Source organism: Colletotrichum fructicola (assembly GCF_000319635.2).
Source record: "Colletotrichum fructicola Nara gc5 chromosome Unknown KSG_Nara_v1_contig11, whole genome shotgun sequence".
Classification (NCBI taxonomy): Eukaryota; Fungi; Ascomycota; class Sordariomycetes; order Glomerellales; family Glomerellaceae; genus Colletotrichum; species Colletotrichum fructicola.
This window is the reverse complement of record NW_027094061.1, coordinates 838,901-852,758: the sequence shown is the minus strand read 5'-3', so window position 1 is coordinate 852,758 and position 13,858 is coordinate 838,901. Positions and strand designations below refer to the sequence as shown.

The 13,858-nt window shown below is 54.2% G+C and overlaps 4 protein-coding genes across 4 annotated transcripts; 2 read left to right on the top strand and 2 right to left on the bottom strand.

Moving 5' to 3' along the window:
* Positions 1-1,029: 1,029 nt before the first annotated feature.
* On the bottom strand, positions 1,030-2,673 carry XYLO-2 (putative beta-xylosidase; the record flags this gene model as incomplete). Its single annotated transcript, XM_032037405.1, has 2 exons — positions 1,030-2,085; positions 2,134-2,673. 2 exons carry the CDS (start codon positions 2,671-2,673, stop codon positions 1,030-1,032), a joined length of 1,596 nt encoding a protein of 531 aa, XP_031883833.1.
* Positions 2,674-6,108: 3,435 nt separating this feature from the next.
* Positions 6,109-6,736, top strand: CIH1-1 (Intracellular hyphae protein 1; the record flags this gene model as incomplete). The annotated part of the gene is made up of 2 exons (XM_032037404.1): positions 6,109-6,171; positions 6,290-6,736. The coding sequence occupies 2 exons, from the start codon at positions 6,109-6,111 to the stop codon at positions 6,734-6,736; spliced, it is 510 nt and encodes a 169-aa protein (XP_031883835.1).
* Positions 6,737-7,264: 528 nt separating this feature from the next.
* On the bottom strand, positions 7,265-9,284 carry CGGC5_v016780 (Lactose permease; the record flags this gene model as incomplete). Its single annotated transcript, XM_032037403.1, has 8 exons — positions 7,265-7,430; positions 7,486-7,675; positions 7,737-7,966; positions 8,023-8,050; positions 8,107-8,490; positions 8,544-8,573; positions 8,626-8,955; positions 9,065-9,284. 8 exons carry the CDS (start codon positions 9,282-9,284, stop codon positions 7,265-7,267), a joined length of 1,578 nt encoding a protein of 525 aa, XP_031883831.1.
* Positions 9,285-10,954: 1,670 nt separating this feature from the next.
* On the top strand, positions 10,955-13,251 carry CGGC5_v016779 (uncharacterized protein; the record flags this gene model as incomplete). The annotated part of the gene is made up of 4 exons (XM_032037401.1): positions 10,955-11,146; positions 11,312-11,412; positions 11,511-12,344; positions 12,513-13,251. 4 exons carry the CDS (start codon positions 10,955-10,957, stop codon positions 13,249-13,251), a joined length of 1,866 nt encoding a protein of 621 aa, XP_031884047.1.
* Positions 13,252-13,858: the final 607 nt, after the last annotated feature.

Genomic DNA, 13,858 nt, shown 5'->3' with positions numbered 1-13,858 from the left:
ATAAGAGAGTTGAGTTGTTAGGAGGATAGAAGCGGTAGAAGTAATGGTCGATGAGGACGAGACGGGATTGGCAAAGTGAGAGAAACAGACTGCGATTTTTATAGAAGACTGTCAGACCATCCGGCGACTTTCTGTCCGCGGTAGTCCGTATTTCATGAGTAGTGGTCCCGGTGCTCCTTCATTCTGGAACACGGGGAGTGTTAGCGACCGCGTTGACGCGAAAATGGTCAAATGCGAGATATCCGAGAGATGCGGAAAAGAAACGCAGGAGCCTCTCCAGCAATCTAATTAAGTTTGCACAAGTTTTGTCTCAGTTTGTGTCTTTCAATACAGCATAGGTGGGCCACCCCGTCCGTTTGGCTCGAGTTCGCCATTCGTATGATTGGCGATACCCAGCCAGACATACATGAAGCCGCTGAACATTGACTACAGGTCCGTCAACCTCTGTTCATCTGGCATCTCCTGAGCTTGTCTTTTCAGGCAATTGTGATTTTTCCGACAGATTCTGCTTTAAATTTAGCATAGGCGTATTGGAAGAAAGACTGGTGATCTGTTAAGGATTTGATTTTCGAAGGCTGTATGTCGGTCATGTACGTCAGCAAGTCTTGACTCGAAAGGTCCCCCAAAGCATATCTCGACCACAGTCAGTATCACAAATATGTCTTTCTCGAATGTAACACCGCCGATGGATGCGTGTTATGGCTAGAGAAAAATCCCGACTTTCTTAACCGCTGCCCTGCAATACATGCAAAATCTACAAACGATACGAAAACGTCATGCCATGAATTTCAATTGCGCTTTGCCCTTTTTCATTGAAAAACAAACGTTTGGTCGAGACATCTCAGGCTGTAAACAAATTGCGTATGCACAAGATGATAATTCTGGTTTAGGAACTGCCTCGTTCCTGAAAATGTACCTGACTTCAATCGTATTTCATTTTACAACATATGTCCATGCGACCTGATGGTCTACCGAATGAGAGAGACGCATACAATCGATTCACGATTGCTTTGAAAGTAGTTCGATGCTTTACTCAACCGACTTCAAGCTGAATTCCTTTACGAGGACAGAACCACCCAAAGACTTGGTTGCAAAGTTCTGCACCGCAAATCTGAAGGCCATGAAATATTGCCAGCGGTTATGCAGATGCCAGCTGTCTCCCAGCTGACTGAAAGTATCCCCATCAGTGCTGTACGAGAACTGCGCAGCGTTGGTGTTCTCCGCCACCCAGAAGGAGGGCGTGACATCAGCCGTAGCCCTCAACCAGATGTCTCCAGCTCCAGTGGCAATCGTCGTCAGATCGATTTCCGCAGTGGCTACGACGGTGCCATTCGACGTAGTCTGCCATCCTGTACTCTCGGGAGCCAGAATGTCGTGAACGACGAACAGCTTGAGAGAATCGCCCTCTTTCTGGAGACCAATGTAAGCCGACTCATCCCTCAAGATCGAGACGCCAGTGATGTCCCCGTCCGCCATGTTGGCTAGGTTAAGACGGAATGTGCCACTGCTCTTGGGTCCCAGAATGCGGTGCGTGAGGGTATTGCGAGCCGAGTACAGATCGTACGTAACCGTCGCCGTGTGTAGTGTGAGGCCGTCAGTTCCAAGCTCCCAAGCAGTGTTGTCGGGGTTATGGTTCCACTCCCATTCTGGGCCAAGCTTAGATCCATCGAAGCTTTCCAGTACTTCTCCGACTGGATTGACAGTCTTATCTGTAGTCACAGGCAAGGGGTAAGTCTTTCCCCATCCTCCGGCCTCGTCAGTCACAACGTGAGGCCAGCCCTCTTCGTCCCATGAAAGCGGAGCCAGAACGGGAATGCGCCCAGTTGGGTAGGCGTCAAGGAAGCCCATATAGAACCAATCGCCTGCGGGAGTATCTATAATGCCGCCCTGATGAGGTACTCCTGAGTTGGGAATTGGAGAAGCCATGCGTTCGAGAACGGTATTGTTTGTGTACGGGCCCCAAGGGTTATCAGCCTTCAAAACATGCTGCTCGTCTGCAGGTTTAGTCACCCAAATGTAGTAGTTGCCATTGATATGATAGAATCTGGATCCTTCTAAGTAGCGCGTGGAATCGGTCCATACCACCTACACATAGTTAATAACAAAATCATCAAACACAACACGGTAACTGACCTCTTGTCGGACAGGTTGTAAGCCATCAGCAGACATCTGAGCGACGCTGATGTTGTACTTTCCATATGCGATGTACATCGTATCATCGTCGTCGACAAGAACTCCAAGATCGTAAAAGCATTCATCCAGCGGTGGATGGCTCTGCCACTCGCCGGCGGGATCCGACGCAGTGAAGATGTATGTCTTGCTGAAGTCGATGCATCCATACCAGTAGAACAATCCGTTGCTCTCGCGGTACTGCAGTGAGCTTGCCCAGATGCCGCCGACGTACGCCCTTTCGGTGCTGTTCAGGTAGTACTTCTCGCCGAAAGTAAGCTCTGGTACGGAGTGTCCGATGAATTCCCAGCTGATGAGGTCGTAACTTTTCAAAACGGGGGCGCCGGGAGAGTAGTGCATTGTCGAGGCCGTGTAGTAGTAGGCGTCGCCGACGCGAATGACTTCGAGATCGGCGAGATCCTCATAGATCACGGGGTTGTCGAAAGTCTGAGCCACCGCGGTGGTGGCGGCGAGGACGGTCGACGCCAGCTGGAGAAGCTTCATCGTGATTGTGGACTGCGATCAGCGCGTTGAAGCTTGCCCATCAATCATCTGAAATAAATGAGGCCATGTACGAAGCATTTTATACATCTTGATCAGAATGATATCAAACCATTTCCTACCTCCATCGACGAGTTTCCGAGCGGTTCGCGATCCGTACACTCCACCGCGCGACGCAACATCATCCCACCGGTTCTAAGAAGTGTTACGCAGTTGCCAAGTCTTTTCACTTGCGCACAAATGATTGCCCTTCTAACTCCCGAACCTGGTTGCTGATCGAGTTGTGATTGGTGCGCAAGGCGTCGGTTGGGGTTGAGCTGGGGCGCTTAAGTGCGGAGGCGGGGGATGTTCCAATCTGGGGATCGTCTCAAGCTTCGTGCGGAGAAACGATGGGCTATTATCCTATGGTCCAAAACTGCTAGATGATGTCTTTCTAGCTCATCTCAATGTCGGATAGAAAAGAAATCTCCGGCCGCTAAGCCGCCATGAGGTTATTCGCACGGATAGCGCGTATCGTCAAACAACAACGCCAGGTGCTCGCAGTGAAATTTGACGTGAATCTCGCGGGCTAATTTAACATCGCATCGTGTATTTCTCAACAGCAGGCATAGACTACTTAGCTCGAAGTCCAAGTTTCCATCACGGGACTTGAAATGCATCATGATTGCCAAAGTTCTATGGAAAGAAAATCTATCATGTGCCGAACCGGCAGTGAAGCAAGCATCGTGCCGTCAATAACCACAGCACGAAAAACATTTCCATCGAAATACTTATAATGTTTTCTATTTATACAGTTCACATCGTACTTGGAGGGTTTTTGCTCTGTACACGAGCTTGAAGGAAAACGGTTTCTCTAAGTGAGTAATTATATGTGCAACACAACGACGTTGAGGCTATCCCGATCCATGACCAAAACGAGTAGCGGTCAACAAACGCGTCGGGTATTAATTCCGGTACCGGTTGCCGGTGATTAACATGCCAGCCATTCCCCTCCAAGCTCGATGATGAAGCGAGTCATACATAATCAACGGCATCGATTATGCCGTCTTCCGGCTTGGACCCCGCTGTCATAATGCCCCCGGATAAGGTACTTTCCACAAACCATCAACATTGAACTCCTGAAACTGGCAGTTTGCTACTCCCATGGTGTCCTTGTCGTAGACCTTAAGTTGTGAAGCGGTCTTACGCCTTTGCGTAAGGTTTCGGGACTTAGTAGTGTTATACGGCAACATGATGTGGGAAGTTCATGCTGAGTCTCGCAATCCGCTCGCAATCGCGGTCCTGCAGACGAAAGAGGAACGCGAGCATCACCAGTCCTGGGAATCATCTCCGAATCATCCTATGGGACAAAAGTCATCTATGCAGAGATAGACACGCATCCCATGGCTACTGCCAAAGAGAATAGGGGCATATACTATGTGCTTAAACCGCGCGGCTTCGTCCGTTTCCGCGGAACTGTACTCAAGTCACAAACTGGCCCGTACACTTTGTCTTGATGGAAAGCACCGGCCCCAACCCGATGAAGATGAACCCCCGTCTCCTGGACTGATCATGCTATTCGACTGTGACTTTGTCCAAATCAGCTGACATCTCCAAGCATCAGCTTTCTCAATAAATATCTCCACTCCAGATCCAAGCTTCCCAAAGCCGTTGAGCCAGATCGTATGGAACATTGCCGAATACGGACGGGCTTGCTCAAATTTGGAAGATCTCCCGTTGAGGAATCCATGTGACTGAAGCTTGGCTCGCCGAAGACGCCGCACGCGCACCGAGTGCCCTCAGAATAGATCAAAAACGTCTATGGTCTTCCTTACGCTTATTAACGGCGTAATGCCAAGTCTGGATGGCAAAAGGAAAACAGCAAGATGCTTGGATTCAGACTATAGAGCAATACCTGACCAAGGCAACAGATGCAGATTTTGGAAGTCAAGCCCGTTTTTGGTCCGTCCAAGTCCATCAGTCATCCCTTCAGGGCCAACACGAGGTTGCATTGTGGCAGACTCCTCCGTTGTATTGATGCAGTTCGGATGGATGTCCCGGTATTGGCGGGCACCGCCTCAGGGTCACTGTTTCTGGAAGGCTTCAAAATCGATCGGAAGTCCCGGGAGTCATTGGCAGCCCGAGTGGCTTGGTGCTGGGTGGGACTCTGGACCTTTCCCCAGCCCCACGCGGAGGTGCTTCACCAGCCCGAAACCGAACCGGGAATGCCCTGGGTTGACTCAAGACTTCTGAAAGTAGGCATTGTGACTCTCTTGCTCCATCTCGCCAATGTCGACTATTGAATTGGCGGCCAAATTTTGGAAGCGGTGAAACGGCAACGATGTGCCTTCACCAAATTAAAGTCATGAACGGAATTGTTTGACGTCTTCTGATGAACAGCCTGATGATGAGTCGGGTCCAGCCCGATTGCAGTTGGAGATGAGACTGGAGCGTTCGGACGATGTGGTGGGGCTCAGGTTGATGAGGCTCAAACCTTGTTTGATTGCCCCGGCTATTAAGTCCCGTGATATTGGTGACATGTAAGTCGAGACCAACAAGAACCAACTTCTTGGGTCTACTACGCCTAAGGTTGGCGGCTAAATCAATAACTCTGCTGCGTGAGTTCTCGCAATGCACTTGTGAACTTTGGTCCTCCGCTTCTCGTAGGAGACTTTTCAACTATCCCGAGATGTTGCATCATCGTCGACATGACCGTCCACGTCAAATTGAAATGGCCAAGAAGAAACGCGTAAGGGGGCAACGGTTTCTGCTCAGTGAAAGGGGGGTTTTAGAGTGCGAATAGATTGAGCTTCTAGAAACGTCGTCTCAACTCTCCAACAACACCGGACGATTCGACAAGGATGTCCCCAGATTGACAGCCAACACGAGTCAAAAAAGGGGGCATAATCTCCAGAATTTAGAGTTTGGGCACCTCGCCCTGCTGGGAACATGATCATGCCCGAGACTGCCGATATCCCAGCGCCGTGGCTCGGGGACAGCTTCGCTCGGCTCGCCGTGACAGCGACAGCAAGCCGGGAACGCGGTTCCGTCGCATTTCTCGCCCTGCAGCCACGTTCCCCGCGGACAGGCCCTTGGGGTACACCAGGGTCTGGAAATGGCTTCAATCCATCTGAACTCAACCTCGCATAGCCCCCCCTGAGCCCCTTGCGACCCACAAACAACATTGACGGAGGCCATTCGAACTGGCAACTCCCGAATCTAGAATGCTAGCGTCAAAGCTGTTGGTTTCCTCCCCTTTCCCCCTTGAGACCGGGGCGGCAATCAGTTATATAAGTAGATGAGAGATCATCAGTGTTGAGCAGACATTTTGAAGCATCATCAGCATCCAGCTCTTCGATCCAGTCTTTCGCTAAACCAGCTACACAATCGTTTCAACTTACCCAAATTCACTCGCTCTTCATTTAATCATCTTTTTTGATACCATCCAAATCGTTCAAAATGCAGACCTCTTACATCTTCACCACCCTCCTCGCCGCTGCCGGCCTCGTTGCCGCTCTTCCTGTAAGTACCTAGACAACTCGACGCCATTTCCCCGGGATCAGCTCTTTGAGCTCTCTTCCACCACACATCTGCAAATAACACAAACACCCAAGACCATTCTTGCTAACGACCTACACAGCAGGCTACTCCCACCCAGGTCACCCCCACGGGCACCGCTTCCGCCACCGCTTCCGCCACCCCCACCTGCTCCCAGGGCCCCGTCGTCGACTACACCGTCGTCTCCGGCGACACCCTCACCATCATTTCCCAGAAGCTGAGCTCCGGCATCTGCGACATCGCCAAGCTCAACAGCCTCGAGAACCCCAACCTCATCCTCCTCGGCCAGGTCCTCAAGGTCCCCACCCACATCTGCAACCCCGACAACACCTCCTGCCTGTCCAAGCCCGGCACCGCCACCTGCGTCGAGGGCGGCCCCGCCACCTACACCATCCAGAAGGGCGACACTTTCTTCATCGTCGCCGGCGACCTCGGCCTCGATGTTAACGCCCTGCTCGCCGCCAACGAGGGTGTCGACCCCCTCCTCCTCCAGGAGGGCCAGGTTATCAACATCCCCGTCTGCAAATAAGCAGGCCGTTGCGGTTGATGACATCTTCCGGCGGCTTGGTCTGGTGACCCGGTTGTCGGCATCAGTGCGGAATAGCGTGCTTGGGATTTCCTAGTGTATGGGTCTGGTTCTGTAGAGTCACATAGATGGTAGCTCACTGCTGAAAATTGAACTGGATATAATCATTCTGCCTTCCCATTCGTTGCAGTGACGAGTAGTGGCCATCACATACTGCCATGGAGTTTGTGGTGTATGCAACTAGTCGGGGCCAAGAGATAGAGCCGTAATGTTGATTTTCTATGCCTGGGTCTAGCGGGCTATTGCCTGAGCTTTTGTCAGCTTCTTCAGCATTTTGTCGTTCGTTGCCAGGAAAAGTTGCCAAAATAGCCAAGCGTAAATATGGAACAGAATAAAGGACAACTTATGCTTATATGTACAAAGCGGCACCGCTATTGGTATCATTCAAGACAACTATTCCTCCAGTTTAGTCCAAGACCAAACTCGACTCCATAACTCCTATTCGACTTCTCCATGAACCGTTCACTTTTCTCACGCCGACTCTCTCTTCTCGACCTTCTCAGCCTGCGCTTGCGCTTCATGCCTCGCCACCCCAGCGGCGGAGTCCTTGCCGTCAAAAAGCACCGCAATCTCCTCCAGCGTGGGCCCTCTGGTCTCCACAAAGAAGAAGTAGATGACCAAGACCTCAATAACCAAGCTGATGGCCTTGATTAGCAAAGAGTCCAAGCCGTGGAACTTGTGATAACACTTACATGGCAATGTACACAAAGTAGAAACGCCATTCCAACTGCTCAATTCCGAGCGGGTTGACCCATTGGTTAAAGACACCGCTCAGCGCCGTGAAGCAGAAGCACAGCGTGAGACCCTTGGCGCGGATACTGTAGGGGAGAATCTCGACGGTGTAAGAGACTGTCAGACCGGGCCAAGCAGCGCCAGCGACACCTGAGAAGAAGTTTTGTCAGCAAGAGACACTTACGTCATAGCACTCGGATTTATTACGTACCGTAGAATACGAATATCATCGCTACCACAGCGATACCAGCCGAAGACGACTCTGTCTGAGCGTAGACTGCGCTACACGCCGTCCAGACAGAGAATGAAAGCAGCATGCCAATGCCGGCGAAGAGGAACAGAACGCGGCGTCCGATCCGGTCGACAAAAAATGCGGCGGTGAGCGATACAAGCCAGGACCAGATGGTGAGGCCGCCGTTGATGTACGACTGTGTGATCGAGCTGTGGAAGAACCGTGTCAGCATGGTTTTACAACTCTCGAGAAAGGTACAACTCACTCCTTGATACCGATAGTATTCAGAATAACTGCCTCGGACGTCAGTTACCTCTCACACTACCATGTGACACCAATAAATACTGACCACTCAAATAATACGAAACCAGGCCGTTTCCAGAGCACTGCGAGAAGATAGCCGTCGCGATGATCAAAGCGCACCGCTTGCGGTTACCCGGCGTGCGGACCAGCTCCATCCACCCGCTGTTCGCCGCCGCCTCCCTCTCCAGCTTGAGGGTACTCGAGATCTCGGCAAACTCCCAGTGCGCGAACGCGTCTGTCTCGTCGCCGTTGCCGTGGTACTTGATGAGCACCCGCTTCGCCTGCTCTTCCTTGCCCTTGCTGATGAGCCAGCGCGGGCTCTCGGGCAGGAACCACACGGCGAGCAGCTGGATCCCGGGCATCATGCACTGGAGGCCGGTGGGCAGGCGCCATTGGATGTCGCCGTGTTGCTGGGTGAGTGTGCCGAAGCCTGGTGAGGCCGTTAGGGAGTGCGCAAAGGGGGTGTTGGTGTGGGTAACTTACAAGTCCAGGCTGCGATGATCGAACCGAGGTCTGATTTCAAACTGTCAGCGATGCACTTTTTCCCCAGGCGGTACTTTCTTACACCACAGTGTGTTGTAGAGAGTCGTGACCTTGCCGCGGTGTCTCGGATGCGCGACCTCGGTGATGAGCAGCGGGCACGTGCCGTTGGAGATGTTGGAGCCCGCGCCCATGATGAAGCGGCCGATGAGGTACATTGCGTCTCTGCCCGCGCCTTCTTTGGGGAAGGCCTGCAGGAGAGCGCCAGCGACGACGAAGACGCATCCGACGGCGGTGCCTGTCTTTCGGCCGAGGCCGTCGGCGATATACGGGGCGAAGAGGAGGACGAAGAGACCGCCGAAGCCGGGCATGGCGCCAAAGATGCCGAGACGGCTTCCGGTCGGGTGGTCAAAATCTGAGTGAGACGGTGTTAGCTTGTTGTCGCGAAGTCACTTTCAACTAGACATTGCGATATGAAGGGCCCTTTCGAGCAAGTTATGATGGAATAAGAATGCAACACTTACAAGACTGCCATGACTGCATGGTCTGAAGCCCGTTCAGTAAACTTCCATCGTAGCCTAGTGTCGTCGATCCCAGGAAGAGGAAGACCATCATGAAGTACAGCTTCCTGAGCTCATGTTGCTTGTACCACGGCAGAGGCGATCCCTCGGGTGCGTCGAGGCGTGGTTCCTGCGTGATGTCGACATGGTCTACACCATGGCTCTCTGACTGCTTCAGCTCCATGGCGTATGGGAGATGTAAAGAACCGAGCTGTGTGAGTGAGAAGATGGACTTGTTGTCGCCGGACTAGACTTTGGTTGCCGCGTGTCTCCCCGTTCCCATCCTGCTGGGAAGTCGAGAGATCTCCGAGTGTACTTATAGCAAATTCCGACTTCCGGGCTACAGCAGCAAGCAGCATGGCATCTCGATATTGCACGCCGCCTTATGCCGAATCTGGCTCGAATGGACCTGCCAACTAATTGCCTGGTGCCCTCTTTGAGCCAAGGGCAGAACAACAGGCCACCCGACAAAGAGCCGAGGGTCGTTTACCCCCGATGACGGGTTCCAAGACAACAGACCACGCACGTCCAATAGCAGGACGTTGGGACGACGGCGTCACCAAGCGGCGCTTCGTTTCTCCAAGGGGGGGTATTACGGGGAGGGGCGGTTGTCAAGGCCAGGTGCAATCACGAGACTAGATCGTCATTGGAGCGAGTACAGACGAAGTGTGCCCCGTGGGGGTGGGAACAGTTTCTCACGAAGGGGAAAGGCGGACGGGAAGGGGGACCCAATATTAGACTCCACATCTTGCAGCTTGCCCTGGGGTAAAAAGGCTCAGCTCCTTTGCGCATTGGAATCGCACGGGAACAGGTGGTGAGAGAGAGGGCCCTGACACCGGGTTACGGATGTCGGTTTTTGCGTGTGGTGATGGCGTGGTCGAATTGGCTAGTCAGGGGTGCCGCCAACATAACCCAGCTGCGCGGAATGGATTGTCTGGGGGAGCGGCGACGCAGAATACGACGACGACTTGCTGCACTATTACTAACATCTACTCTGTACACAGAAGCAACACGTCGAGTTGCGAGGGTAATGATAGAGTTTGGTGTACACTCTGCAACTCAAAGTCTGCTGCATCGACTGGAGCTATGCGCGTTACGGTCTGGACCATGACTCGATTTGTGACGCCCCAGTGCGGGGACATCCCCTGGTCGCTTTAGTCTTCCGAGAGCCTCTTTACTCCGTCTGGCAGCCCACGTTCTACGGGGGGGGATGGGAGTTACTCCGACGTATATGCGAGGCGAGAGGGGTGGAAGGTTTTCGCTACGGATACCAGGGGAAGCATTTGAAAACGAACACTGAAGAGCAGTTCTGCATGCTCTGGATGGCCCGACAATTCTCCTCGGATGTCTCGAGACACCACTCCCAAGTCGCAGCTGTGCCTTGTCTGTTCTCTCCAACCCGCCAATCTTTTCCCCAGCCTGTCTCGTCTTTCGCCACGCCCAAAGGGAAAATCCGACCGCACACCAGCCGACCGGGACCAAATCAATCACACAAGGACCCATGCGGGCCACGTTTTGACGGACTGGATCCATCTCAAGCTTCTGCTTCGGCCTACCAGCTTCGAGAACCCTTTCTGAAGCTGTCTCTCTCTCCACAAGTTCGCCAATTGGGAGGGGCGGGCCGTTTCCACCACGAGTTGTTCGGGTGAAGGTTGCAGGTTGTGTAGGTTCATGTTACCGTGAGTTGTGCGGCGGCGGTTGATTGCCGTTTACTGTCACTGTAGCACGACGCACGGCAGGGCGGTGTTTTCTTTTGTCTGCCCGGCTATCCATCTTGCGCCTCCTCGGCATTAGATCTGGTTTTGGGTTGGGCTGGTCTCCTCCGGGAGCGGCTGACTGCTTTGACTACATACCATGGACATGGAGATCGACCGAGCAGTACAACATCAGCGGCAGCAGCAACCACCACCATCGCAACCACCGGACGGAAACGGGTCTCGCTCTCCACTTTCGACATCCCCGGCGTCGCCAGCCAGCGGCAGGCCGAGGACCAAGATCATCAGGAACCAGAATGCCTGCGACGCATGCCGGGCCCGCAAAGTCAGGGTGAGACGATTTTCCCAAGGAGTTTTTTGTTCTGTTTTGTTTATTTCTGCCCAGTGATTGTCTGTCATGTTTTCATTCATCATACAGTGAGTGTATGTCACGTATTATGTCATAAAGAACAAACATCAGCACACCGGCCGGCTCAACTGACTGACTGATCGGCAGTGTTTGTACGGAGCGGGCGAGACCCGGTGCCAAGGCTGCTCGTTCCTCGACATCCAGTGCACACATGACCGGCCGCGGCGGAGGAGAGGGCCGCCGAACAAGTTCCGTCCAACCTAACCCACCCCCGGTCTGCAACACACACATCCGATGTCGTTGTTGCACACCATCCCTGACCACTTACACTGACCAAAATCAACAGACATGCACAGCAACAACACCAACTCCAGGCTCATCAGCAGCAGCAGCAGCAGCAGCAGCCTTTACCCGGACCGTCCAACCAACAAAGCCCCTCGGCATCGGACATCACCTCGCCGGACCTCAACCTCGCCTACCAGACCTCGCCCGCCTCCTCCTCCGCACACACTCACACCACCCCGCGCTCCCACTCACACATATCCGCCTCCGCGGTCGCAGCAGCAGCAGCAACAATAACAGCAGCAGCAGCAACATCCTCCTCGGCCTCCTCCGTCCCCGACCTGCGCGCGCTCATCGGCGCCCCGAGCCCCAACACGGGGCCGGGACCGGCTCCCGCCAACTACCTCGCCCTCTTCGCGCCCGAGGCCCTCGTCCAACGCATCCTGCACGACTGGTTCGAAAAAGTGCACTCCCTCGCGCCCGTGCTGCACCGGCGGCGCTTCATGCACCGCCTCAAGGCCGGCGAGGCCGCCTCCGACCGCACCTTCTGCGCGCTCGTCGTCAGCGTCTGCGCCGCGACCGTCGCCACCCTCCGCCGCGCCGACTACCACCCCGTCACCGTCGAGGGCTGCCTCGACTTCATCGAGGACCACCACCTGCTCGACCACGGCATCCGCAAGCCCGCCTACTCGCTCGACTGGTGCATCGCCATGTACAACATCGGCACCTCGGCCTCCTCCATGAACGAGAACGGGCTGGGGGACATGGGCTCGTTCCACGGCATGTCCGAGGCTGCGGCGGGGGCTAGATTCCTTGCGTATTACCGCATGGCTGACTTGGATATGTCTGAGCAGCAGCTGCTGAAGCGGCTCTTCTGGCTGATCTTTGCGGCATACTGGTACGTAGTATCCCCATCCCCCCACCCTGTTACTCTGTATGCAACCTTGGGGATAAACATCCATGCATGATGGTGGGTGTTCTTCAACATGGGATGACGACACCACCATCGGTTGACCTTTTCCACACCATACTCATTCTGACACTATTCCCTGTTTCCCCAATACAGCAGCGCAGACATCTTCGGCCGCCTCTCCGTCTCCATAGTCTCCCACCAAGAAAACCGTGCCCACCTCCGCCCCCTCCCCCTCTCCGACTCCCAGCTCGACACCGGCCCGCAGCTCTCCCCCGCCGACGGCCTGCCCCCCTGGCACGGCGACACCACCTCCTACGTCCCGGGCCTCAACCACCTCAGCGACCTCTTCCTCATCTGGCACGAGGCCCAGACCGCCCCGGTCAGCGTCTACGGCACCCAGGAGGACGCCCTCAAGCACTACCTCGCGCGCATCCAGACCATCATCGACAGCTTCCCGCCCGAGCTGCGCTGGCGCGGCGGCCTCTCGCGCCCGGGGCACATCACCGAGGGCCACGACACGCAGATCGCGAATCTCTTCATCACGAGCCTCAACATCCGCTCAAACCTGCTGCAGAAGTTCGGGAGCACGGTGAAGACGCGCGCCGCGGAGCACCAGCGCATCGTGGACGACCTGCTCGAGATTCTGTATCATATGCCGCAGCACGTGCTGGAGCAGAACGGGAACAGTCTGATCCCGAAGCTGCGCGACTGCGGGGCGGCGTACATGGAGCAGATGAACATCGGGGATGGCGGTGATGGTGGTGGAGGCCCCGAGACGTTGGTGAGCGAGAGCGCGCGGCTCAAGTTGGAGAAGCTGTTGAGGAAGCTGGATGATATCGATTGTTGGCCGGGACTCCCCGGGGTGGAGAGCCCGCAGAGCAATAGACAATAGCCCCAGAAGAGTAAAACAAGGTGAAAGAAATACAAAGAGAATAAGACATTACATGATATTCCCGGGAAAGTGGGAAGAGACAGCCAAAGACACAGCCAGTGGTGCAAGGAGTGGTGCAAGGACCGCCCGATGTTCCCCGCTGCAATGGAACAGACTCCACGCATCCACCAGCGGAGACTTTTTTGTTTTTGGCAATGTGGGTTATGAGGAGAGACAAACAAAGCCTCAGACAAGGGGGGAGTAAATGCGAAGTATTTCCGGACTTTTGCAGCATTCAGTCCATCATGGAACTCCGGCAAAGAGTCACACGGCGTAATGGAACTTCAGACGTAATTCCGTCAATATGGCAATTACTGGATTGCGGGGAAACAAGCATTCATTTCATGCATCAACATTGAGTCCGGTTCTTGTTCCTTGAGACTAAACATTCAAAGACTTCGAACAGATGCGAAGTATTTCCGAAAGCTCTTCAACCCCCCATCTAGTCTAAGCATCTCCCCCTCGGCCCGTCTCCGGTGGCGCCACACCACCCCCAACCAACCACCAGGTGATCTGCAATCATGTTCCCGCTTCACTGAATCTGTGGAGCTGGGGCTCGTTCCGAACG